At 40.3% G+C, this 27834-nt stretch overlaps 3 protein-coding genes across 5 annotated transcripts in view; 2 read left to right on the top strand and 1 right to left on the bottom strand.

Annotated features, from left to right (window-relative positions):
- Positions 1-12938, top strand: part of LOC120627639 (DNA-binding protein D-ETS-6-like) — a 36864-nt gene extending 23926 nt beyond the window's left edge. Inside the window, exons 4-6 of one of the 3 annotated variants that reach the window (XM_039895651.1) lie at positions 9417-9520; positions 10914-11060; positions 12652-12938. In XM_039895651.1, coding sequence (XP_039751585.1) covers positions 9417-9520; positions 10914-11060; positions 12652-12807 — 407 coding nt within the window. In that variant the 3' untranslated portion in view covers positions 12808-12938. Of the gene's footprint in view, positions 1-9416; positions 9521-10913; positions 11061-12480 lie in introns of all 3 variants that reach the window. The other 2 variants (XM_039895652.1, XM_039895653.1) reach the window with 2 other exon arrangements.
- Positions 12939-16161: 3223 nt separating this feature from the next.
- On the top strand, positions 16162-20784 carry LOC120627366 (neuronal acetylcholine receptor subunit alpha-10-like). The gene is made up of 7 exons (XM_039895358.1): positions 16162-16210; positions 16786-16976; positions 17644-17955; positions 18637-18881; positions 19360-19607; positions 20101-20116; positions 20320-20784. Exons 1-7 carry the CDS (start codon positions 16162-16164, stop codon positions 20519-20521), a joined length of 1263 nt encoding a protein of 420 aa, XP_039751292.1. The 3' UTR covers positions 20522-20784.
- Positions 20785-21471: 687 nt separating this feature from the next.
- Positions 21472-27583, bottom strand: LOC120627365 (ionotropic receptor 75a-like). The gene is made up of 10 exons (XM_039895357.1): positions 27502-27583; positions 26653-26813; positions 25883-26188; positions 25674-25789; positions 25376-25543; positions 24907-25133; positions 24406-24614; positions 23632-23754; positions 23065-23213; positions 21472-21736 (listed from the first exon to the last, which is right to left on the bottom strand). Exons 1-10 carry the CDS (start codon positions 27581-27583, stop codon positions 21472-21474), a joined length of 1806 nt encoding a protein of 601 aa, XP_039751291.1.
- Positions 27584-27834: the final 251 nt, after the last annotated feature.

Here is a 27834-nt window from a genome sequence, read left to right as displayed (position 1 = left end):
GTAATAAATCTTTATTACGTAGCAAAGTTTTTTATTGTCAAAAAATATCCATAGAATTATTAACTTTAGAACAACTTCGCTAAGCAACTTATTAACAGATTATATATAGATAGATTGAATATAAAAAATGGACGTAAGTTTACACCGATAGCTCTTATTATAACTTACGTCAAAATTACGAAACAGAACACATTATCAAAGGCAACTAACTAAAAATGTTAAGATAGACTTTATAGTATTAATAGGTGTCCTCTTTGGTTGAGCTGACGATGGTAACGCGCAGAGTCAGCGGGAGAGCATTAGCAAGTCAATGGGGCCAGGGCCCCGCCACGCCGCTGCGGAGCGTGCGAGCGGCTTTACCGGCTTTACTGGCTTCCCTTTGTGAGGCAATTACACTTAATTTCAATGATTACACAAGGTTAATTTTAAAGTGAGATAAAAAGATTTTTACAATTAAAATAAAATGGCCTACATCCTTAGGAATCTGACCTGATCTGGGCTTAGCATAAACTGCATAACATAAAACTGAACTAAATATAAGATTTCCATTACATACTCGTAAGTTACACAATATCATTTGAATACCTAAAAGTTACTTCACAAATGATAAATTGCTTAGTGACAAAGTTGCTTTAAAACAGGCTGCTCGATTTTCGTGAATATAAAAGCTCTTATATAAATTGTTAAATTATTAGTTGAAAAGGAGCCAATACGGAGTTTGTTCGCGGTAGAATCTGCCTTCCAAACCGATGTAACAATATACAAATAGACAGATTTACTTTTTAATTAAGTAGGTATGTCTACTTACGAGAATTCAATGAATTTTAAATTAAGAATCGGGCTAATGTTTCAATCTTCCAAATCCCGTGGGAACGGATAGTTTCCCATGTAGGTATGAAAAGTAGCCTAAGGTACTCTCCGTCATCAAATTGATTGGTTGCAATTTGCTAAGTTAGGGCGTAAAGAAAGGACAAACAAAGAAACACACTTTCGCATTTATGGACTTAGCAAAATGCTTAGATCTAGATATAGTCTATGTTATGTTAATATTCTATAATAGCTAGTTACTTGTTATTTGCAAAATGGTAATATCGTAATATAATTGGTCAGCCGACTGGCGCCGTGGGCAGCGACCCTGCTTTCTGAGCCCAAGGGCGTGAGTTCGATTCCCACAACTGGAAAATGCTTGTGTGATGAAGATGAATGTTTTTCAGTGACTGGGCCTTTATCTCTATATTATAAGTATGTTTATTATTCACAGACATATTCATCAGCTATCGTACCCATAACACAATCTACGCATACTTTGGGGATAGACGGCGATGTGTGTACCGACGTAGTAAATTTATTAATTATTATTATTAATAATATCTTATAGCATAGGATCTATTTTATGGTCTATACCTAGGCCATAGGACGCCGCGTGCCGCATCAGCGCGCGTGTCGTGGGAACCGCGCACTTTCACATTGTAGCCGCGTGAGTCATGCGCATTAGGAATGCGGACCCGTTGCCGCGCGCTTTTTTTTCAGCACTTGTGCAGAAGCTCTATCTATACATCACAACCATTTAACTATACTAAGTATACGCTAATAGGTAACAATGTTGCTTGAGACCGTGTCTGCATACTATTTTTAATAATATATGTGTTTAAAACTTTCTCCAACAACCTTTTATACCCTATTTCCCCCCCTGAGGGTTGTTTAAACACAAAAACTACGTAGATCATAACGTCCTAACTATGACTACCTATTAAAAGATGTTGTTATTTTTGGCTACGCTATATTGTTCCTAGTTTATTTTATCTCTTACAGTACCATCTCTTACTTTTAGTAGACCAAACTTCCTATCAAGATTTTTACTCACCGGGAAGTTCCATTATAAGTTCATAGCGGCCAGAGTTAGATAATACACGGATATTTTTTTGGAAAAGGGAACTGGAACGATTAATTTTTAACCCCCGACGCAAGAAGAGAGGGGTGTGAAAAGATTAACGTGTGTATCTGTGTATATCTATTTCGTTTAGTTTTTTGTGTCATATATAATTTAATTCCACGTGTTCTTAGCGATGTTTCATGAAAATCTGTTCAGCTGTTTAAAGATCATCAGCTATTTTTAAGTTAATGAGGGGATCTGATTGACTTCCTTTATATCAGAACGACCCGAAATTTGGAACCGTACTACTTCAATAATATTGAAAGTACATGGTAAGGTAACCATGGCCTAATCAGCCGTTTGAAGATAATCAGCTCTTAATTTGTTGATTATCTGACTTTCTTCCATATCTATATATCCTATCGATTCAGGGATAAATTTAAAGAAGTTAAAATAATGACGGCGCATAGTCAGTACATATATGAAAATTTTATTTTTGCTCATAAAAATATAACAAAATTTAAAAAGAAAATGGACTGTAACAAATTAAATATTAGAAGCAAAAATAAACTCGTTGTGCAGTTTACTAGGCTACACAAAATTGCAAATTCATTCAAGGGCAATTGTATATTATTTTATAACAAATTACCAAATGATCATGAAAGATCCATACCATGATGATGAAAGTGAGATGTCTCTCAATAAGTTCAAAGTTTATATAAAACGTAAGCTTACAGAAAAATCCTATTATAATATTAAGGATTACTTAAACGATAAAAAAGCTTGGGTGTGAATTGCTCTAGCTTCATAGCTAAATAAATTTACTGTGAGATGGTGATAACGAAAAAATAAAATTACCCGGCTAAGTTTGTTGTGGGCTCTTCTTAGACCAGGGCGCGTTTGGAACCCTCGTAGCTTTAGGTTTAAGTTGGCGAACGAAATTATCACCATCCCCTTACAATTATGTAAGGGGAGTGTGATAACTTCGTATGTATGTATGAACGCTTCATAAGTGCCTCTGATAGGCCAACGTGAATAAAGAAATTTTGAATTTGATTCGAAATTTGGTAATAAACATTTCTTTTTTTTAAACTCCCTTAATATGTGTTTCAAAGGGCTTAACTAGTAGATTAATGTACAATATAGGTAGTCGCGGGTTTTTAAATTTTAGTATTTTTCTTGCATTTTCTTCATTTTTGCAACATTACCCATAGAGGTAATTGATAAAATAAGTAACTAGTGAATGGGAATTATTCAGTACGATACGTTTTATTTAGCACAGAGAACAAAGCTATCAAACCTAGAGAAACTGCTTAAAATACCAACCATTTCTATATCTGGAAAGTTTTCCTAAGTATTAGTATTCCGTTGCCTATTTTCGCCGTATCTCAGCCAAATTATCAGGGAGTGGAGTGCCGGGTCCCCGTTGAGTGGAGTGGGTCCGTGGGCGGCGGCGGGAGGGCCTGGCTTGAGGACACTCCTCTACGAAGCTCCGCCTCCGTCCCTCCCAGAGGCTCTTGGGCTGGCGTAAGATATGAGCGCTGGAGGTCAGGTGCTTTTCCGGCACCAAATTGATTCTTACATTCCGCAATTTATGCTTTTTCAATATAACACATTGCGGAGTCTGTACTTAATAAATAGACCTACGATCTAGCCCCAAAGTTTATAAGATATTTATATATTTTAAGTATAAATACTTATTGTATGTATGTATTATACAGATAAACTGGGTGTTTATGTGCAAAACACTGAAAAACATTTATGTTCATTACACAAACATTTTCCAGTTGGGAATCGTACGTACGGCCTTGACTCAGAAAGCAGGGACGCTGCTGGTCGGCCGTAATGATGAAGCCTTGTGATGTCTTAACTTTGAAATAATGTTGAGATCAGTGTAACAATTAACAATCTGACAAGAATTATTATTAATGATTACAATAGATTACATAAATTGGTGGTTTAACCTAATCTTAACTTAATTTTCTGTCGAACTGACTGCAGTCATAATCATCTCAACAGTAGAACGTTCACTGTGGGACGTAACTCTTTTGTAGACATTTCTACACGCTACGGTTTCGTGGCGCTTATAATCTTATATCCAGCGCCTCCCTGCGATATGCAGTAGAGTGAACTTCATACATATACAAAAGCACTGCCTACCCTAAATTTTTTGTATAACTTATAAATGCGAGGGATTTTTCAATTTTATGGAGGCTTCCTTCTTAATGCATACCCTGTTCAAAAACCCTGTGTACGCCACTGGCGACATGTATTATGTCGTCAGGTGTGTTATATGGTTTTAAAAAAACCCACACGCGAAAGCACCTTATGAACGACCACCGCTCCTAATGCACCTCGCCTCTTTTCACTTCGCAACTTGCTGAGCTGTGTCAGTGAGACTGTTTTGATCACATAGTACAAGTATAGCTCATTCTATTGCCCGCTGTCTGCTGTGTGACTGAGCTTCTTATTGTAGATAAACTTGACATGTCTGAGAGTTGTGCTATCCTTGTCAGTTGTCACGCAATATCTCATATGGGTAATGATTATTATTTTTAGCCTACCTTTCAATTTGGTTTAGCTTAGATATTTGTTTTTAACAGAATTGGCACCACTATTTACTACAAAGATTAACTGAATTAGATAGAGATTTGAGATATTATAATGAGCTTTCTGATTTGCTATTGCTTGTTTTGCTTAAATAGATACTACGCATACAATTTGCCATAAATACTTATCATAGAGAAATATTTGATTTTGACTTTGCGAGAGTCGCAATGTGAATTGGACCACTGAGTTCTTGTCGCTTGCACCATCGGCACTGGCTTGGCTCACCGCAGCTTCCGAGAAGAGCCGCGGCGATAATTTATAACGACCTTGCGCCTCCATTAGCCTGCTCCGCCAAGACTCGACCTACGCTCTAGTCGTTATTATTTTAGTTAATAAATTAACCAACTACATACTTTAAAATAAACTAACCGGAACACAGGCCTATTTTTTTTAACAATCACTATTATTCTTTGCGTTAGTAACTCGATTTCCCCGCGGCTTTGGTCGCATTAACTGTAAGTCTACTTTCCCGAAAGTTTTTGTTTTATAAACAGAATTGTGGTTTATATCAGAATGTAAGCCTATAGAAACCGTGCAATTTCGCGGGTTTAAAAATAGTAAGTATATTAAAATCAGTTTTCCTGACAGATTTCGGCCAAGCTGGTCAATCTCCAGTGAGATTTTAAAACTACGACCTTGTGATCTGCAGTCGAATATAATAACAACTAGATCAACGAGGCCCTGCCTGGTCTATACGACACAAACTATCTGTAAGCAGATTGTAGAGTCCCTACAATCAGGCAGGCTTGATGTTTCAAAAGTGTTATCAGAGAAAGCACTTGAAATAAATGAATTTTAAATTTGCAGAAAGTCACGTCGATCCGTGGCTAGAGTTTCTGCGCACGCGAATGACAAACTAACACACACACTTTCACGTGATTATATTAGTATCTACGAATTAGGACGAAATACCCTTTCTTTTCAAGAAGGTTCATCTATCACATTTAAACTTTAATATCTATAGATCCCAAAAGAGCTTTCAATCGATTTCGTAAATAATATTTTATGTAGTTGGAAAAACAATTTTTTTTCCAGTAAACAAAAGTTATGCTATAATCTATTTAACTATAGATAACAATGAAAATTATACCTAGCCTAGTACTTATTCAAATGAACCTCCCTGTATGGTTAGACAGTAGTAAAAGATAAAAGAAGCAAAAAGGGTAATTGAATGGATATAAAAGAAATTCCATGTCATTGTGATATCTATGCTAGCTGACCCCGGGGCGTCCGCCGCACCCCGGGGTCAGATTTAAAGGTAATAAGGCGATATCATCGCGCTGAGCTCGCAACAACGCGCGGTCGGACCCCGGCATGCATTATGCATGCGGAGAGGGGTCCCGAAGGGAACTTTATTAAATGCTATCTGCCAAATGGAAACGTATAAATCCCCGTGGATCAGTGTTAAACAATAATTAAATACTTACACCCGTTTGAAGTCGTTGCTTATTTAAGTATTCTAATATACCTATTATGAATTTAATATACCATACCCTGTCGAGGAAATGAGCTTATGAATTCGAAACGACTCGTAGTTAGTCAGGCACGATTCTACAAAAAACACATTCAGCCTTTTTCTAATGTATGCCTCAAGTACCTATAGTAGGTACCTGATTATGAGTTTTAAGTGACGTAACTTGGTCATAGAAAAAAAAACCTGTCTAAGCCTCGTAAGTGCTTGAAACAGGGCGTGTTTGAGGCGAGCTGTACTTGGTTAAAAATATTTAAAGGTATGCATCAACTTACAATGTGCATAATATCCACGTTTGAAAGCTCCGAAATCCATAGCAAAACAAGGGTAGAAAACCGAACAGCAGGCCTCTAGGATAAATCAGAGAAATGTGAAACATACATGTGGTGTCGTGAGACCCCAAAATGGAACGAAGTTTATTAGATAAATATTAATTTCAAGTAGTAATCGAGGTAAAAAGAATATAATTATTCTTTAAAAGTTCCTAACGAAATGACTTATAAAAATATATACAAAGAAACAGCTATTTACATGAATAATAACTAAGCCTAATTATGTTCTCTCATAGAAAATAGCCTTATGGTAGCTGAGATACGAAATATGACTCCATGTATTTTCGTTATGGACGTTTTTTGCCGGCTAGGGCACCTCTTCGCAACTTCCCATAAGGAACTGTGTTCCAATATGTCAAAAATAATATAAATTTTGTGTTAAAATAAATATAATTATACATCTTTTCCTTAAAACTAGTTACATAAAAGTGTATTGTTTGAGTTAAAGTCTCACCTGTGTTACTATCCTATAAGGTACATTAAATTATATCAACGTCGCTGCAGCTACTTGTGACTCGTTCGGTGTCGTATGTCTATATAGTCATACGCCGAAGCCCATAGGAATGTACCGTACCTAGTGAGAGAGGAGCAGTCTACGTTAGAATCGAATTTCAAAAGTTCAATTTCAATTTCTTAGGATGAGGACTAAAGACCTCTCCCAACGGCAGAGAGGCCTAGGGAGATTGGAGTAGATGATATCAGTAGCCCATTGAATTGATCACCATCGAGACAGACTTGTAATTTCAAATGTGCTTATTGCTAATACGTTAGCTAAATTAGCGAATCAACTCGAGTATTTCAGCTTTCAAACAGAAAACATTGCATCAAAACTCATTCATTTGCTTAGAACCACAATGCCACAAACAAGCGCTGGCGTTTGTTTAAAAAAACAAAGATTGTAGTTACCGCATATACCTTGACCTACAAGTATATAGATATGTCGCAGTAACTGTCAATTTGGCTCTCCTAATGTGGTAGAGTGCTCACGTACTAGCCCCGCAGTACATCACTGAAGGCTGCGGGGCGCGCTGAGCGGCAGTGATATTGTCTTGCCCTTAATCCAGCCGAGGGCGGGCGGGGCGTCTTGAGCCATTTCCGTTCCGCCACTCAGTCGCTTCCGGTGCCGCATCCGGACGCCCAGCGGCCTTTACGTCGCGTTCAACTAAATAAATATAATGTCTACTGAAAACTATATCGAATATTGAATGTGGCGTGGTTTCGTTTATTTTATTTTTTCTTCAACTTAACTAGATAAGTTGTTACTTACAACGGCAAAATTACCTTATTCAGTATTATAAATATCGTAGTCAAAAAGCCTTCATAGTGTGTTAAATAAGCGTCGTACAAAATGTGACGGTAAGGGAAATGCTGTGGCTGAGCGCAAGCGAGCACCGCCGAATCCAGCACTTGTATCACGGTCAGTTACATTAATTATATTTTATGCCAATAACTTCTGAATTGATCGTCGGAACTCAATTTTAGGAAAGTACTAAAATGGATCGCCGGTGAGGCTACTCACTGTAATTTCTTAATTTAAAGAGGTATATAATAGCTTATATATATAGAGGTAGACAAGCTAATTTGTACGGCCTTTTTTTTTTGGTTATCTGAATATATACCCACTGCAACCAAAGTCAAAACAACAATTATTTGAGCAAAAAATAAAACGTAAAATGCTATTTGAGCCCCAGTACATAAAACGTAAATATTTTTAAAATGTATATATCATTAGGGATTATTATTTTTACATTATTGACAGCATAGTAGCGAGGGCTTTCGTCTTCGAGATCCAATCCCAACACGCACCCCTAAATTTTCTAAATTTGCGTTTTAAGAAATTAAATTATTACTTTCTTCAACGTTGGAGGAAATCATCGTAAGGAAACCTGCATGCCTAAGAGTTCTCCACAATGTTCTCCAAGAAGTGTGGAGTCCACCAATCCGCACTGAGCTAGCGTGGTGGACTAGGGCCCAAACCATTCTTATTCTGGGAGAAGAACTATGCAGTGCTAATGGATTGATGATGACCAAGTATTTTTAAGGATGTTTAGGTTGTATTTTTCATCATTTCAAATGGCTATATAAAAGTTTACTTTCAGATCCTTTTCTTCGGTAGTAATTATAAATAAATACAGGATTCCAAGAACCCTTTATAAGTTATTCGACTGTTACTCGTTAAAATTTGTAGATTTTCTTTTAACTTCGGTATCTATCTTGTAGTAAGCAGTCATAGCCTAGTGATACTGATGATAATGTGGGGGTCATAGTGGGGGGTACATTTGACTCTTAAATAAAAACTATAAAGTTTTTCGAAAACAGACCCCTGAATTGAGAAACGGTTTCACAAAAAAACGCAATATTTTTTTAATTACCTATGTATAGACACCTTGTATCATAATAAGTATGGACAAAGAAAAAAATAGTGGTATAGGTGGTGCCGTAGAAATATTGTGTCAAGTGTCTTAGGATGCCGCGGACGGACAGACTGGCAGGTGGACAAATGGACACGGCGAAATCATTTAATAGGTCCTCATTGCTAATAATAATGCATGCAATGATCGCGAAGTAATAGTACACGTTCTATATACTATGTATGTGCATAGCCGCGTGTATTGCTACGATTGTACAGCTGTTACATGAATCGTAATTACATCAGCGACAATTTTATAAGCGGTGATAGCCTAGTGGCTAGACCTTCGGCCAGTCTTGCGGGGAGACTGTGTTCGATCTCCAGCACCTCAAATTTTCGGTATGGTATCGGTTATGTACATTTTTAATACAGTTTATGGAATTAAAATATCATTTGCTTTAACTTTGAAGGAACACTCATGAGGGAACCCGCATGTTTGAGAGTTTTCCATATCGTTATTAAAGGCGTGTGAAGTCTACCACTCCGTACTGAGCCAGAAAGGTAGACTACGGCCTAAAACCCTACCCATTCTGAGAGAAGACCCGTATTCTGTAGTAGGCCAGTAATGGGTTTATAAAGATGATGGTGATGATGACAAAAACCAGAATTAACATTCTGTGTGTACAAGCAAACATTTGCTATTAATTGTATGGTTCAAACCTAATCCTCCTTATTTGTATACGAGTGGCAATGGTTCTCTCATTAGATGTTATTTTCCAGAGCCGTACCCCGCTTTGAGTGCTCGCAGCGGTGGGGGACAGGTGCAGCTGTGGCAGTTCCTGCTGGAGGAGCTGGCGGCTCGGGCGCCTGGGATCGAGTGGGTGGTGAGGATACAACTCTACCTATATCTACACCCTCTTATGTAGAGCCTCGAGCTCTGCTTATTATACTGAGCCGGTTTGTCCGCTTACAATAACTAAAAGCAATTAAAAAGTATGTTAGCCCATCTACTAACTTTTTTAGTATTAATACAAAAAACGTAACGTAACGTTTGCTACCCAGAATGAATAGGCTTTAGCCTAGTGTGGTAACACTATTCAGTCTGCCAAACTTATGCCTTGAAAGTTCCAGATATGGAATAGAAAAGACTAGAATATATTTACTTTCGGTATATTATAGCGACTGGCGCAATCACCGCACCAGTCGCCAACCTCGTAAAACTAACCTATATGGTCTACCTATGTGGTGAGATTCTCTCTCTCTATAAATCTATCGATTGCACTCGTCCAGGTCGTTCATATTCAAATTCAAAATTCAAATCCCTTTTTGCGTGATTTCTGCCATTCTATGGCTATTCTTGCTAAATATAATAACACCTTATTAATTATAACATTATTTTTCCATTTCATACAACTGTCAGAAAGTAAGGTATCAAAACTGTAAAATTAATTTCCAGATTGTTATTGCCATACAGTAAACATTTATTTTATAGAAAGTGAGGTTTACTTTCCGCCATACTAATTAATTACCCCGCCTACTATCCACCAAATGGATGACGCTGAAGTGGGAACCTCAACCTATTCCCCATGCCTCGGAGATCATATGTGAACAGCCAGTGTCGCTTTCTCTGATACTTGATAATAACCGTTTTATCGGAGCCAGAATTCATCGCTCGTACTGGATCAGGTTCCCTATTTGGTAACCTCTCCAGTAGGTTGCTTGCTCACCGCATATACCGATAGTTCGACAGCGGCAGTTGTGTACATACTTATCGCTAATTTTGTAACAACTGTCATAAAAATTACATAATAAGCGGGCCAACTTGATAGGTCTTGTATCTAGATATATCCTATAAAACACATACAATGCGAAAATAAACCTGCGTCCAGAAGTGGGACATTATGTTAAGGGTGATGATTCGCGAGATATGTCTATCAGATCATTCTCCCTCATTGACAGCTAAAAAAAAATCACGAGTTGGAAAGAGTTCTGTTTAGACATATTTATATAGAACGAATCATGCGAGTAAGTAGTATCTAGCTTACAAAGGGCAAAAGACTGTAAACTTGGAATTGCTGTAGGGATCTACAAAAGGTATGCCCAGCAATGGACGACCATCACTATTTCATTATCAAATTATGTATGTGGGTATTGGCAGACATGTGGGAATACTAATTCTCATGTGATTAAGACATTTTCCTGTAGTAGTCTATAGCGAGTTGGACTTTGAACCATACTGGCTGTGGACGGGCGGTGTTAACATTTGCGGTGATCCAGGGCAACCCCGCCGACGGCGAGTTCCGCTTGTCCGACCCGGACGAGGTGGCGCGGCGCTGGGGCCGCCGCAAGCACAAGCCCAACATGAACTACGACAAGCTGTCGCGCGCGCTGCGCTACTACTACGACAAGAACATCATGAGCAAGGTATGGCAGCACCGCGGCTGGGAGAAAGGTGACTTCGTTGTCTAACCCACTAATGGACGTCATTTTAACTTTGAGATGGAAACACGAGACAAACGGCAAAACAAGATGATGCTAAATAAAATAAGGATGCATCATACCCATCATGTTTATAGTGACTCTACCAACGATTCGGAATGCAGATTTTACCCTGAATAAGCCAGCAAGAAACTCCGCAGCATGGTTTTGCAGTTTATCAATCCTTTTTCAATCTGGTTAGAGATGAAGATGATGACGGAGCAGCCTGCTTCCAAAAAACCTTGTCATTAAGAAGTTCAAAAAAAATTAAAAATTCATTTATTTCAAGTAGGCCTAATATAAGCACTTTTGAAACGTCAAGTCTGTCTGTGTGTAGTGACTCTACCACCGGTTCGGACGGCAGATACTACCGAGGAGAAGCCGGCAAGAAACTCAGCAGTTCATCTATTGTGTGTTACTTAGTCAAAAATAAATCCACGAAAGGTTTTCTTTACCTACTTTTCTCAAACGACATGCAGATATCATAAAATGTCCGTTTCTAGTAATTCGATTGTTTATTCGAGTATTTTTAGTCTACGTTTACTTTAAAACGGCCGCCATTCATGTGGCCGCCTACTCGAAGCTGACCTCACAAAATGCCGCAAATTTGAAATCCTAAACCTTACCGATCTCCTGACCTGTATTAAATTTTGAACTACCAAGAATTTATTTTCACAAGTCAAGTAATTACTTACAATTTATTTCATTTACTTGAAATCTAAATCACTTCAGAGGTCATACAAACCTGCAATGTGTAGAGTTTTAATTAATTGATTACTTTGTACCTACACGGCGTGCAAAACCGCATTGCAGCTTTTACTCTAAGCTCTATTTATCTCTTTCCTACAGAGCGAGATTCACATATAGATACATTTAGATAAAGCGTTTTAATATTAGTATTCACAAATAGATTGAGTCTTTTGGAGCAAAATAGCTATGACGCGTAGGTACCATCTATGGTAGCCCTACGTAGAAGTTACTTGGTGTAGCGAAAAGTCTCTAACTTTAATTCTTGTTAACTAAAGATTTTAAAAAAGAAGTAACGGCTAGTGATGAAGCAAGCTAACCTGGTAAAGGTATCGCAACTATATTACATAGATACCTACGACTAATCGGTTACCATGCGGCATCGTATCGGAACGCTAAATCGCTTGGCGGCACGTCTTTGTACCTGCCAAGAAAATGCCCGGAAAGGAGCCTGTCATTCCCTGCCCATATAACAAGGCTACAATGTACCTACGTCCAATCGTCAAATTGAGATTTATGAGATAAAGTGAAATAAAATTACAAATAATGTTACATAGCTTCGTGTGTAAGGATAAAAAAATGAGAAAAGTAAAACTCTCTACTTTTTGTATTTCCTCAGATAGCTCACAAATCGAACCGTTTAAGCATTTGGTTTTCTGGCTAAACGCTGAAGCTCATCATTGACGATTTAAAAATAGAAAAGAGCATTAATTGGACCCCATAATGTTAGCCTCGCACCCTTCATAAATTGAAGAGCGGTGAGGCAGCCAGTAACAGTGTGGTCCGCCAGGTGCACGGCACGCGCTACGCGTACCGCTTCAGCTGGGCGGGGCTGGCCGCCGCGAGCCAGGCGCAGCCGCTCGACCCGCCCTACTGGCACTACGTGCCCCGCGCGCAGCCGCAGCCGCAGCCGCACCCCGCACCGCAGCCGCACCCGCCGCAGTGACGCGGCCGGCTCCATGCGCGCAGCGTGCACTACTTGCTGAACCGCATAATTGCCAGTGCTCGACACCATTCAACAGTGTATTAACATTTCAGTGAAAGCATGCTGTACCTAAGACAGTTACGAAGCGGACAGGCGCGAAAGATTTCGTTTAGATAATAAGTGCGAAAGCGGTGGCAGCCTGGTGGTGGTTTGATTTTCGGCTCGAGTTGGATAAAGCCTCTAACTGTCAGATTTACACAATTTAATATCACGGTAGGAAAACAACGTGAGGAAACTTGCATGACTGAGGGTTCACCATAACGTTCTCAAAGGCGTGTGTAGTTTTGCAATCCGCAACATAGCCAGTGTGTGTGTGGAAACCTACGGTCGAAACCCTTCTTATTCTGAAAGGAGACCCGTGCCCTACAGGGCATGAATACATGAATTCAATATGTAGGTACTTACTTCAACATACATAGCTATACATAGCAGTCTGGATAAATATAAAATGTCATTTAGGGCGTCTTATTTTTGTTATTATCAAATCGCACTGTAATGAATCTTCAAGCGATCTTTCAAGTAAACCGTTAACCATTTAAATTATAGGGTAAGCTTATACGATGATTAGAATCGTTACTAATATGAAAACATGATTGGCAGCATAATAATGTACCTATTTAAAAATTAAAATAAAATCGTATGTTTAGATTTCGTTAAGTATTAAAAAGGTAAAAGTTAGTTAGGTTACTTTTTAGCCACAGACAAAGCCGGAACTTCAGTGACTAAAAATGGTTTTTTCAGTGAGTCATCCGCCAGTGAAGGCGGTGAAGGCCAAATAAAGACAAAAAATTATAACATATTATCAGAAAAATATCGACCACTCAGGTCGATATTTTTGTAGCCTAAAGTTACATTTCGTCATTTTATATCTAGGTTTCAACATGAATTTGATAAAATCTCTGTTGATAAAACTTGTATTGCACTCTGGCTTTGTGCGATTGTCATAGTGCGTTGAACATAGTAAAAAATAATAATTATTTACGATTTTGACGACTTATTTTGTTTTACTTACTGACAAAAGTTACTCTTTAGAATTGAACTTAATATAAAACTTATAATGAAATATATTATATAATAAAAAAGTTTTAAGTTCATGACACTTTGGTACCTGCCACTGTTAAAAAAATTCCAAAAGTGCAGTCCACTTTTAAAATCCATCCTAACGTAGGGAGCGAATAATTTAGTCATTGTATAAAATATTTTTAAGAACGTAGATTTTAATTTTAAATTTAAAATTATATTTTTTTGGAAGAAGCAAGTGAAAATGGAAATTATTTCACAAAGTGTCCGCTGAAAGACACGAACGCGATTTCTGTTTCATTGCTTCGAAAAAAAGAAGAGGGGATTTACCATTTTTATGTATATCTTTGATGGTGTTATTATCTAGGTAGATATACGAGTAGTTACCTTGAGAGGTGCAAGCGTTTGGTATACACAAAGGAGCCCATGATACCGGCGTTTTCTGCTTGAGGGTTATTATACCAGGTATATTGGAAAGAGGGAACTTACAAAGACACTTTGAACTAAAAGTTTACATATACTCCATTTAGAGAAATTAAATTTACAAATATATATAATATTTTACATATAAAAATATGTTAGTAGCCTTAAAAAACTGTCAGCCCTAATTTTATGAGAGGAATAATTAATAATTAATCATTTAATCTTTTATGTGTGTGCGTGTGAAGATGTGTGTACTATTGTTTTAATATTAACCTGGGAAACAATTGTTGGACAAAAGTTTATAGTGATCGTGACTACTGTACCTAAACCCCTTCCAATTAGAACCATAGAACAGTTACTGAGATTATGTTTGTTAGATATACCTATAAAAGATATGTAATGCTAGAATATAGTGTTGGTTATTGCATCGATTTGGTTTTCAAATCAATGTATTATTTTATAAGTTTTTCTGTCGGTTGATATTATATTTGTAAGTGCTGTTGTCATTATGCTTTTGTTGTTAAAATATGTTTTATTTTTTATGGTTATGAAATCTGGTGACTATAAATAATTATTTTGCTGCTCCTTGTTATTGCAAATCATTATAATAAAGTTCCTTTATAATATTATTACGACCATATATTTTTTCAACAAGTTCAATCCCAGCTCCATCTTCGGATTACAAAATTATTTACTAGACTATATTTATTCATGCATACTGGATGCAAAACTAATATAATTTAAGAAATTAAATTAGCTCGACTTCGGACTTGATAGGATCCAGGTGTGAGGATACACAAACATGATATCCTGATAAATTATATGATGATATGATGATATAAACTAAATTTCATTGCATTGATACCCGCAAACTGAGCTCTCGGGACTCACACCCCAACAGTGCATGACACAAGACATGCGCTTCCTTAGCCCCCATATTACGTGTCTTGACTGACGGCGCGAGTTCTTTTCACACAGTAACGTGTGTACACTGCTGGAAAGTCATGAGTTCTTGTTTCAAGCAAAGCAAGTGTATCGATAAGTAAGCTTAGGGTCACTGAGCCAGCGAAGTATTGAAGCGGTTCTGGTTCAGTGACTGAACTAATAATAGATAACAGTGGCATGTAAAAATACTCTGTTGTGATGTTCCTGTGTTGCCGTTGGGGTTGTCCTTGTGGCGCCGGACACGGGTGCGATAGTGTGCCCACGCGCCTACGCGCCAGGGCTGCCCAACTGTTTTGGGTGACCTAGTACTTATTCAATACTTCAAATTACTTTTTTAAAGTACATCAGAACGTCAGAATCTCTGGATAGGGAATTATCTCACAAAAATTTAAACAAGCGAGTGAGCAAAGTGATTAGCGATTAAAAATTAGATAAAAATATTCTTGTGCCAGTACAACTCATTTACTTTTATAGGAGTACTATAGTTATGGGTCATATGTAATGGCCGCAAGAAACGCTTTTTATCCACTTCCCTGATGCCAACCACCGTGATGTTTACTATCTTAAAATTGTATAATAGTTACAGTTGGCGGACCAAGCAGGTGGCCACCTAAGGATAAATGCAAAACCATCGTCTATAAACATAGCAACACTTTGCCGGGCAAAGAACGCGTCCTGCTATATTTTTAAAGTAGGAGCCAAGCACTTTCTTTTTCAGAATGCATTTTTTATAACCATATACTAATATGATTTTGAGGATGGACCAGACATAGGATTATATTAGCCTTTATTTTTATTTATCTTGATATTACCCGGTATATTTTATTCAATTCATGTAGTTATGCCTAGACCTAAAAAGTTTTAAACACCTGCCCGGCCTCTCGCCCGAGAAGCCAACGTTCGGGCAGGGGCGGCAGTCGATGCAAAATGGCGAGCAGGTCGATCCTCTTCGCAGCACTACTCTTCTTTGTCGTCGGTAAACATTCAATTTTCGTTGTTAATTTTGTTGTGGTTGAGCTATATTGTGTAAAGAGCAGTGTATGTGAAGTTTTGTGCTGGAGTGATGTTTAAGGATACTTATCTACCTACTTACTAACTCGAACAAAACATTTGTCTTATGTTATACTAAAATGATAAAGCGGTGATAGCCTAGTGCTTAGGACTTGGGATTCCATTTCGAGGGCTAAGTTCGATCGCACGCACCTCTAACTTTTCTAAGTTATGTGCGTTTTTAAGAATTAAAATACATATCAGTTTGTTTCAACGGTTAAAGAAAAACATGGTAACAAACTTGCATGCCTGAGAGTTCTCCATGTTGTTCTCTAAGGTGTTTGAAGTTCGCCCATCCGCACTGGGCCAGGACTACGGCCTTAACCTCTCTCATTGTTGGAGGAGATCCCGGATCCCGTGCCTAGTAGATTGCCGGTATTGGGTTGAGATGATGATGATGATGTTGAGAATTGTAGGTATAAAATATGAATATGACTCAGTTTGTATATCTAGCAACGCAGGTCCTGTAATATTGACTAAATGGTAAAGTGATGCTTTCAGAGAGTAGAAGAGCGTCAGGGTCTTGCGTCAACATGTCATTGTTTTCGACGCAATTGGACCTCATGCTGGCGGAGTACGACCGCGCGGAGCTGCCTCCAGGACCCATCCACGTTAAAGCGGCGTTAGATGTGCACCACGCCACCATCGACGACACCACTGCGACCGTGCGGCTACTGGCTGCTATGCACTTGGTGAATAAAACCTTATTCCATTGTGCCTTTATTGCTTTAACTGTTTTACTCTGCCCGTTTGAACACTAACTAATACATCAAAAACAGCTGGCAAAAAACATGGCATGCTCAATAAGGTCAAACACCATGAAGTACAGCTCAATTTTTTGGGATGTCACGGCCAGCTCACACATAATCCACTTCAGCTTTATCCTTTGGATTCGGTGGATCGCCGTGCTGGAAGACTCATCGGTGACAATAAGAAAATGTCAATAAAAAACTTCAGAATTTGGATCATCGTCGCTTGTCGCAGTCTTTTGCTGTTCTTCAAGGTATATTTCGTACATTGCTTAATTATTTCTGAAAGCGGAACAGTAAATAACCGGTTAAAGTTTCATAACTACTTTTAATTACAATTAGTAAACGAAATTTCAGCTATTAAAGCTTACTTAGGCTGTCTATCAAAACTGTATGTATGTAGCTCTCGTGGAGTCTGTAAAACAAAATACAATTACTAGAACTATAAGAGCGCTGTGCGTGCTGTACAATGAAGCGATATATTATAACTCATACTAAATCAGAATCGGCTAACTAGCCGAAAAAGTTGCGATGACTGGTTTTTTGTATGTATGTATGCGATTCTGTTTTCCTAACTGTGATCCGTGATGTCGTTAATGAATTTTTTCAGAGCTGGGAGGACAAGCGCTTATCCTGGAATGCCACGACATGGGGCTGCCACAACAGCATGACCTCGTCGGAGAAGCTGTGGCTGCCGGACGTCAACGCGCTGAACGCCGTCACCAGCGGCAACGCGGCGGGCGTGGGGCTCCGCGCCAGGCTCAGCAGCGACGGCCGCGTGTCGTGGGTGCTGCGCTTCGACCTCACGTCGCCGCTCAGCCTGCAGCTGGACGCGTGGCCCCGGGACGTGCAGCACGCCGTCTTCAAGTTCGGCTCGCGGCACCACGGGGCGGCGTACAATTTGAGTGTGGAGGATTTGACGGTAATAGAATTGAATACATTTTTATTGCCCTGTGTAATTTTTTTTGTTATAGTTCCATCAGTTTACCACTTTTTGGAGTGCAATTTTCTTATATAATACGAGTTTATTTTGCATATGACTATTAACTTAACACTTAGAATTCTAAACTTTAGACACTAATTAAGAACTGTCACAAAAATATTCGTTAATATAAAAATAGGTCTATTATGTTAATTTTATTACCAAGTATGAGATGTTCTACCACTTTTACTTATTTATTCACGTGTAAGTTGTAAGTTTAATACGTTTTATATGGTATAGCTGGAGCGCCATCTAGTGACAGTAAAGTTTCTCAATATTGTAACTAGATGGCGCTCTATCGATACTACTAATATTATAAAACGTAGTTACTTTTCACGCTATTGAATAAGTTAATGTAGTTAGGAAATCTTTTACCTTAGGATAGCTTCATGAAGCGGAAAACCGCTCTCGCCAAAGAACGCTTCACTTATGAGGTGACTGGCCTTCCAAAATGATATTCAAATATGAATTGTATGGCAAGACTGCTTAACTTCGTATGCTCAAATGATGTAGGTACTGATTGTTTGGTTGAGAGTAGTTAACGTTTGTCTTTAAAATGCCTTGTTACTACATACTTTTTGTTTAGATAGGATTCACAAAGTCATAAACGGATGTTTCCAGCACGATCTGACAGTGTTCGAGTCCGGCACTTGGGAGCTGACGGAGGTGACGAGCTCGGAGAGCGTGTGGCGCGGCGGCGACGTGCTGGGCTGGACCGTGTCGCTGCGGCGGCGCGCGGCGGCGCACGCGCTGGCGGGCGGCAGCGTGCTGGCGGCCGCCGTGCTGCTGCTGCTGGGCGCCGCGCTGCTGCCGCCCGCCGCGCGCCCGCCGCTGTGCGCCGCCGCCGCATTCACTGCTGCTCTGTGGTGAGACGGCAACTTCTGGATATCTTTCCAAACGTGGTGTAACTTGGTACAATCTAAAACACCACATCTTGTCGTGGTACGGCTTGCTCGAAATATACCACGGCTTGTGCGACCAGTTCTGCTGTTAATGGCTTTATTTTTTTTATTTCTTAAACAATCAGAAAACTAAGTTAAAAAACTTTTCGGACCACTGCAGAACGCCAGTTAATGAAATGAAACTCTTTAGAAAATTCTTCCTGGCTGAATTCATTTGATTTCTTTCTGCCAGCTTAGAGTCCACCGAAGTCCGACCGAAACACGGCAACAGAGGAAAGAAGAAATTTACCCCTTTTTCACATGACGCATATATTATTTAACCTCATCTGTACGTCCTGTCTCGGAAAGTGGATATACATTTGTCCTCTCCCCATGGAGAAAATCTCTCCCGCCCGTGCTAGTCGCCCCGCTGGCTAATACACTGTACCGGCGCTCTCCGCAGGCTGGTGGCGGCGCTGGCGCGCCTGCCGGCCGCGTCGTCGGCACCGCTGCGCATGCGCGTGCTGAGCGCGGCGTGCGCCTGCGCAGCGCTGCTGGGCGCGGGCGCGGCGCTGGCGCAGCGCGTTGCGGCGTGCGCGGCGCCGCCCCCGCCCGCCCTGCGCGCGCTCGTGACCAGCGCGTCGGGCCTGTGCCAGCTCGCGCCGCCGCATGTACCTTCCCTTCTATTCTTCTTGATTATTGCTTACGAGCGTACTCGCCGCCCTTCGCCTGGCCTGACAGATGAGAGTGGACAGAAAACCGATTGCAACGCTACTTAGGGTTGTGAAACTCAAAATTTTGCATAATCCTAGGACTTGAAGACACGACAAGACAGATAGAAGATAAATTATTCATAATTCATTATTCAATTCGTTTATTTGCTGATTGGTTTTACAATGTTGGTATATAAATTATAAGGACAAACAATCCGCCTTAGATTGCATGCAAGAAAAAATATGTTCTTACTCTAATTCCTACTTACTATAGGTAATACTATTCTAAATCGGCATTAATAAAATAAGAAACCAATTTAAGTCTGAAACTGAAATTTACAAATATCTAATCTATTATTATTAATGTAAAATTATAATATCAATGTGTTTGTCAAACATTGTGTCTGTTAAGTATTCTTGTATAAATTAAGTTGTAGTTGGGAAACACCATGACATATTTTCGTCTAAAATTGGGAAATGGTCTATCCCAGAAATCAACGAATTGAGGTAAGTTATTTATACCCGTTTTCACTAAATCTAGGCATGTTTTAAATCGAATGCCTAATGATTAAGGCGATGTCTATAGAAAAAAACGTTTCTTAATTAGCTGATTGGTGCCTTAGATTAGTTACTTTTTAAGGCATTTCCTTTGTCGTCGTCCGTGAAAACGGGCATTACTTAATTTAAAACGGTAAAAAGCCGATAAACAGGCACCATTGCGTCGGTGCTGTAGACTATGTAGTTTCTAATAATTCTCCCGGCGAGTCTAAAGCTCCGAGCTGGTACTTGTTGCAGGGCAGCGCTGCGGAGTGGAGCGCGTGGGCGGCCGCCGCGCAGCTGCTGGACCGCCTGCTGCTGGCCGCCGTGCTGTTCGCGCTGTTTGTGCTCGTGTGCATGTTCGCCAGCGCGTAGCGAGGCTGGCCGCCGGGCTCGGGGCTAAGCTCAGCCTTCCCCGGCTCGCCCAGTGTCCGGCCCACCCGCCAACGACGACTAAGGAAAACTACTACAATGGCGACTACATTTAAGGAGTACTTACCGACTCACGGAAATTACAATATACCTGGCATCTGCTTAGTATGTTTCCAAGAATAGATAGATATTTGACGTAGATGTAGTTAGCGGAAACTTAAAAAGCAAAATACAATTTAAGAATTATATTGCTGAATAAGCATGTATTCAAGATTTCCTCCTTTCTTTTAGCTAGTTATTTATAGGACAAAGCGGACAAAACATTTGTGTCACAGTCATCTTCAAAAATGCTAAGGTGTACTAGTATTAACAAATTACCTATTATTTTGTTGACGGGTGGCTAATTTTGGCTAATGTCCATTAAAAAAAAGTCTTTTGTAGAGAACCCACTTAAGCCCTCCTCTACAAAAGAGTTTGTATTGCCGTGTAAAAAAATTTAAAAAGGTAGCATGTAATAAAACAAAGGTTTTTAATTTAATAAAAAATATCTCGTAAATTGTGCAAATATTTTAATAACAATGATTGAAGATAAAATTATATTAATTACTTTAGATGTTATGATTATCGGTTTTAATTGTTGCCAAGATTTTTTTCGCATTTATGTAGAAGTCCACCCAATGCGTCACATTCACAAATAAAGTAATTTATATAAAGTGGTCTACCATCTACGCCGTGTGGTGACGGCAGATCAGAATACAGTTATCACCACCCCTCCTCTGCCCGCGGGTGTCGTACGACGCGACTAAGGGAATCCAAGGGAGAACGGACAGACACGTAATCTTCCCTACTACTACATATACCCATCTACTCCTATCTCCAACCCGTCTGCTCAGCGTATAGAGACGTTTAGTGCAGTGGACTTTTATGGGCTATGGACCAATGATATCTTCCATCTACAATATTCCGTGATTGGCCACGTGGTCTGCGCAAGGAATGAGCCGCGCGGCTCGCGTCCTAGTTACGGCCCGCGCCAGTCTCTCGAGCAGCAGCAGCAGTACGGCCAGCAGCGCGCCGGCGAGCAGCACGTGCGCGGCGGGCAGCACGTCCGCGAGCCCCACGCTGACGAAGCCGCCGCTGCCCGCGTCGCACTTCGGTTTGGCGCTCATCCAGATGCGGCGGAAGCGGTCCATCAGGCCTACCTCGCGCTGCCAACGCAATCTGCAATCAAAAAGTTCTACAATTGCAGTTCCAGACTTAAATAGTCGAGAATAGGCCGAGATAAATAGTCTTAGCAATCAGTTCTAGGAGACGGTATTTTCTTTCGTTGAAAGCTAACTTAATATGAAGTTTTCGATGTTATACTTTCGACTAACATTAAGCAACCACTATTTATTTTGTTGGCCTTATGCCCGTTTTACAAGTTTAAGTATATATGTATGTATCAAATGAGTCTTGGTTACTTGAAATAAATTATTATTACGAGGACTTTAGTGCTAAGACTAAATAAAAACTTGGTTAACCTAACCTAAGTAACAAATCGATCACTATTCTTTGCTAGATTTTTTAATATAATCTATCTTTTAAACTTCCTAAGACGAGCACCCATCCATTTACTGACTTATTATTATTTAAATGGAATTAAAAGTGTTTCAAATAAGGCAAAACGGGAGTAGGTCCACGGGACTATCATATGCAATTGGCAATGTTTATGTGATTGAAGGTTTCAAATAGTAAACGATTAAAACTCATAGAGCAAGAATAATATTATTCACCCACACCTCAGTCGTTAGATTATTTGAAGTACTATCTATCTCTACCAAATACCACAAGTTTTTATATTTGGTACTACCAGTACTATTGAAAAAACTTTACGTTTAGTAACTGTAGACGCGCCTACACTATTATCGAAGCAAATGCTGCTAAAAGCACATTCGCTATTTCATATATTTATTGGCCATCCACCCGCAATATTTTTTGTTATGTCAATATCTATTATACGTATACATTTTTACTACTTATTCGTCCTATATTTAAATCCGTGTGAATCGGCAAAATAAATTGTAGAGAAGACGATATAGGTCTGATATGTGCAACCAAACCCCAATAGTATCTGAAATTAGTGGTCAAAATTTCTGGTCTCTGAAAGCACGATATTTTATCACTATCGTCAGTGGCGTGCATACATGGTATGCACTCAGTGGGCAGATAATATAAAATGGAGAAATCACCAGTATGATTTATAAAAAGATAAGGGTAGGCTTTTTATATCTCCTATAATGTAATGGAGATTTTTCCATTTTCTATCATCGCTGAGTGTATGCACACCACTTATTATCATTAATTATTCTCTTAACAGACGGAGCTCAGTACCTACGTTTGCCGTCCCGGTAAAGCAGTGCGGTAATGCTCTAATGCCCGTTTTCACTAACGAGGAACAAGGCAATGCCTTAATAAGTAGCGCTAAATCTAAGGAGATTCCTAGGCTTAAATCAATCGTTAACCAATGGTTATCACCCAGATGTTGGCCAGTAATCACAGCCACGCACCTGGCGCCTAGCAGGTCACGGTAGCCGGAGTGCTTGCGCACGGGGACCGCCACCATGGGCAGAGTGAACGCCTTGATCTCCTTCAAACCACACTTTTCGCGCTCCGTGTATGTTTTGCTGATGATGTCGTACGCTGAACTTTCCTCCACCTATGCCACAAAAGATATTTTATTATGCAGGTTGTAAAGGATTTCGCTCAGATTCTGTTTAGCTACGTCTTAGATGGCGTCTGAAACTCTCGTGGTTTGAGTTAATTAATAAATATAGTTCTATAAAACTGTGTTTACTTACTATGTTACTATGTAAACTTTGACTGCAATCAAAATGGCATATTAGGTTAATAAACCTACGGGTTTCAACGCAGCAGATTACAAGAACTTGATTGCCAATAAATTTTGATAATAAACTGTATATAACCAATAAACGACTATAGTGAATCTTCATCATCTCACTACTATGTCCATATTTTCCATTTATGTGCCATTTGAATAAAGAAATGCTTGACTTTGACATCCAGCACATGCCGCATGTCGCGAGTCGTCATCAAAGCAGAGGAGGAGAGCAGACCTGGAAGGCGAAGAGGCCGGTGCGCACGCGTGCGATGCCGTCCACGACGCTGAGGTAGGCGCGCTCGCCCAGCGGAAGTAGCTTGCGCCGGTACAGCGCCTGCGTCACGGGGTCCGTGCTCTCCTGCCGGCAGGAGAATAACCTTTTATATAATCATTGACGGACCAGTCAGATGACCCAAAGCATGTAGAATGTATGCAAGAAACACGTTCTGCAACGTGCCGCCCTGTGCCCGTCTAGCTGAGGCGTAGGTGTTAAGCCTTACGTGCCTGTAACACCGGCAACCATGCCCATCAGACTGAAACACAGCATTCCAACAATGTTGCTTGGAGGCAGAGATAAATATGGTGGCAGAACTGTCCAGAGCGATCTCTGTCACGAATAGCTCTACTACTACAAAACCTTTGAAACTGCTTCTATCTTTTCCACTTATCCCGAATTATATTTTCAACGACTTGATCATATTATTAATATTTGAAACGCCAGCCCACTCCTTGTACCACGCATCTATTAATGGCTTCATTTGCATTGCGATAGCGGCTGTAAATCTTCCTTGTAAAAGCCTAGTAGGCTGTATATTGTTATACTGTCCACTGTAGATCAGTTTCTCGAAAGATTCTGAATAAGTAACAGTAAAGAAATACGTAACAGTAGCTTTCCCAAAGTCTGTAAAATTATTTATCTTGTTCCTACGCACAGTGTCAAAAGAACTTACGAGAAATATATTTTTCTTGAACATAATATTTAAACCATCAAGGATCACGTTCGACGCACCGCAAAATAGACGCGCTTGTATGTGGTCTCCTGCACCCCCAGGTCCATGGGCGAGCGCGTGAGGTCGGCCACGGTCTGCAGCGCGTCGGACGGCGCCTGCAGGATGGCCACGATCTTGGCGGAGTACGACGTGAAGGCGAACAGCGACGCGAGCAGCGTGCAGAACATCAGCACGCGCACCGACAGCAGCTGCGGGGCCAGGTCCGAGCCTGCGACACAGATTGCGCTGGACATGCTTACCTTTGCTCTATACATGTTGACTATTAATTACTTTTGAACTTTTCATCATCATCATCATTATCAACCCTCACAAGCGCGTGAAGTACTACGGTTTAAACCCCTCTCATCACATGAGACCCGTGCTCTCTAGTGGGCCGGTTCCATAACCGGCCTTGATCTCTTAATGGGTGAATGAATATTAAATCTTGTATTGCGTTTAATTTAGTGATAAGAGCCATTATACTACGTAGTTACTACCTAAGCAAGGTCGAGGCGTGCTACCTTGTTGACAGATGGTCCCCACGGAGTACGTGAAGCTCTCCAGCAGCGTGAGGCGCGGCGCCGCGGCGTCTGTGGTGCAGCGCCGCGCCACCGCGCCGAACAGCGTCAGCAGCGCCGCCGCCGCGCCGAACACCGCCGCCAGCGCCAGCCACACGCCGCGGCTGAACGGCAGCGCGAACACGTTGGACACCGCCGAGCGGGATGGTTGGCGGAACAGGAAGTTGCCTCTGTTGGGATGCTTGCAAGTTCACAATGTGCCCCAAGTGATAGCTCTCAAGGAACAAGTGCCTCCGGGGATCGAAACATTTGCATCACAATCTTGCAAATATCAAAATTACTTATTTTTTACATTCAAGGTAAAGCTTTCGAATTATTGGTAAAGCTACTGAAAATGCGACGATTCGAGCGCTTGGAATACATCATACGACTGCAATCATACTTGCTGAGGTTTAAGGTTGCGCAAACTCACTTTAACTCCACTGTCTCTGCGCAGAAGTGCACCACCCGCCAGCGGTCCCCACGCAAGAACATTGAGGTGACGCCCAGCTCCAGCTCGCCGCGCTGCATGAGCCCCACCAGTCCGTCGAACGAGCCGTTGTGCTCTTCGCCGTACAGGTCCACTTGCTTCAAGTTGAACCTGCTCAGAGACACACGTGTGGGCTTATGCAGCTAGCTACTTAGACCTGAGACGTATGTCTGAGCACCATTTTATGGCTGAGAAATCAAATACATCACTACATAATAATTAATCGGATGGATTTGCCTACCGAAATTTAAGATCTTCCCCACACAGCATAAGTAGCGGATAAGTAACTTTTGGAAAAGTATCGATCTGCCGATTTGAGAGATCATTCCAGCCCTTGAAGTACTGCGGCTGCGTGATCTGCAAATGTTCGATTAGGAAACCAAGGAAAGTATTAATACAACAAGCTCTCGTAGTTTTAACCGATAAGTAAATAGGTCAATATGTAATTACAATAGTTGCTGATTTAAGGTAGACATTATTCAGATTCTTTCTCCTGGTAACGGCAGTTGGCAACCTCGCCCACAATCTTTCCAACTCTATCTGACTTTTCATAGCTCCGAGGCTCGTTACCACTACGGGCTGGTCATCTTTCACCCGGTAGATATCCACCATGAGGTCTGATGAAGCCCAAGTAACGTCGCCGTCGGGTAAGACGAGGGTATCTTCAAGGGTGTTTTCTAAGTAAGTAACGTTGAATGGCGAATCGTCGATTATGAGCCAGGAATGCCGAAGGTTGAAGGCGCGTTCTGATGATGCCTAAAATTAAATAAAAAACTTTGGGATATCCACATATACCAGGAAATACTTTTTCATTTCATAACATAGGTAGGATTGTAGATTTATATCATGCACTACTATAATTAAAAATAAAGGGTTTGGATTTAGTTTTCACTAATCAAGTCTTGTTTAGCTGGAAAACTACTGGTGCTCCTATAAAAAAAGGAATACCAAGTATATTATGATCAAAGTAATTTTCTGCTGCATCTAAATCTGAATTGGTAGAGGATACACGGAGATATTTTCATGGTACCAGGTAGAGATACCTAGATTGTATATGTATATTTATTAGATGCTTGTAGTGTTTTTGTAATCTAGAAATACTTATGGTGGGTGGTAAATTGACAGCCGTCGCTTTGTAGTTTCGACGTTGCTCGCGTTAAATGTATGACTATCTAGCGCAGTGGTGATCGATATGAGCAGTGATTTCCAGAGCTGCCTACAGTGTCCAGCACTCGCGAGCTATTGTCGCAGCGTATGTCGAGCAGCATGCCTTCCCTGAAGGTGCGGTACGCCGGCAGCGCAGGCAGCCGCTGGAAGTCGAGATGCACTCGCACTCGGACTCCTGCCTCGCGCCCCAGCTTCACCAGCTCGGTCACTTCCTCTGTGAGGGAAACAATGTTGTATAGATTAGTACTTGCGACCCGTCCCGGCTTCGCACCTTTGTAGATACTAATGTGGAGCAGTTTGTCGAGTACCTACTTACCCGTATCATCTGTCAGTCACTCAGCAAAGTGCATTAAACTTCGACAGATAAACTATGCATTTATTTCTATTTGAGCATACTTATTCACGTACGTAATCGAATTATCTCTTTATTTCTGATCACTATGATAATTTGGATTGTGAATGTGAGACAGTTGTTTGAAGTCAAAGATTTAATATGTAACTATCACCTTGTAGGATTGAATACATTGTAAAAGTAAACTCTATCAGGCTCAAAGGACCCTAAGTACCTATATCTTTCTATTTAAGGTCCTTCAAGCTTGATCGAGGCTTACGCGGACGCTTTATGTTGTAATTAAATAGATACTGAAGCTTTAAATGAGGCATGGTAAACGTGATTAACATATCTCCTTCTTCCTCCGCCAATCACACAAGAAACTTTACTTCGAGGTATTCGGTAGTTACTTCAATAATCCAACGTGTAATTGAACCTACGACCGTTCTACTTCGTCTTCACGTACTAAAATTTGTCAGCTTGTTTGAAACTTTGCTGACATTATTTATGCGTACCTAATTTTAAAGCTCGTGTAAACAGTATCTACAGTTAAAAAGTAGAGATACAATACCTGGCCGCCAACAAAGGAAAGCTGTCAGCAACGTAAGCTTTTTGGAGACGAAGAAAGCAATTAGTAAATTGAAGAAGTCCATCGTTTGCGGACCTGAGGTCGGATCGAAATGGATGGAGACACAGTGGGTGGCTCTTTATATATCTACATTAATTAAGGGCTGGTTAAGGGAAAGATCCAAGTAACCTACTTCATTTAAAAGTGCACACAGTAACTACTTTTTTCTTTGGTGTACAATAAAAGTGTATTCATTCATTCATTCATACCTATTAGGTAATTGATACAAACGAGTAACTTTGGCAGTGAACTGAAAATATGCCGAATAGGTAAATT

The sequence above is a fragment of the Pararge aegeria genome, chromosome 11 (genome assembly GCF_905163445.1).
Source record: "Pararge aegeria chromosome 11, ilParAegt1.1, whole genome shotgun sequence".
NCBI lineage: Eukaryota > Metazoa > Arthropoda > Insecta > Lepidoptera > Nymphalidae > Pararge > Pararge aegeria.
Note: the sequence above shows the minus strand (reverse complement) of the source record. Positions and strands in the feature narration are given on the sequence as shown.

Bases quoted from the DNA above. Each gene is read 5' to 3' on its own strand.
- LOC120627366 (XM_039895358.1), top strand. From the start codon at position 16,162: ATGGCGAGCAGGTCGATCCTCTTCGCAGCACTACTCTTCTTTGTCGTC. The intron at 17,956-18,636 runs GTAATAGAATTG...GGATGTTTCCAG, and splicing joins TGAGTGTGGAGGATTTGACG to CACGATCTGACAGTGTTCGA. The intron at 18,882-19,359 runs GTGAGACGGCAA...CGCTCTCCGCAG, and splicing joins GCATTCACTGCTGCTCTGTG to GCTGGTGGCGGCGCTGGCGC.
- LOC120627365 (XM_039895357.1), bottom strand. From the start codon at position 27,583: ATGGACTTCTTCAATTTACTAATTGCTTTCTTCGTCTCCAAAAAGCTT. The intron at 26,189-26,652 runs GTAGGCAGCTCT...ATTTAATTTTAG, and splicing joins GCTCGCGAGTGCTGGACACT to GCATCATCAGAACGCGCCTT. The intron at 25,544-25,673 runs GTAGGCAAATCC...GTCTCTGAGCAG, and splicing joins GGGGAAGATCTTAAATTTCG to GTTCAACTTGAAGCAAGTGG.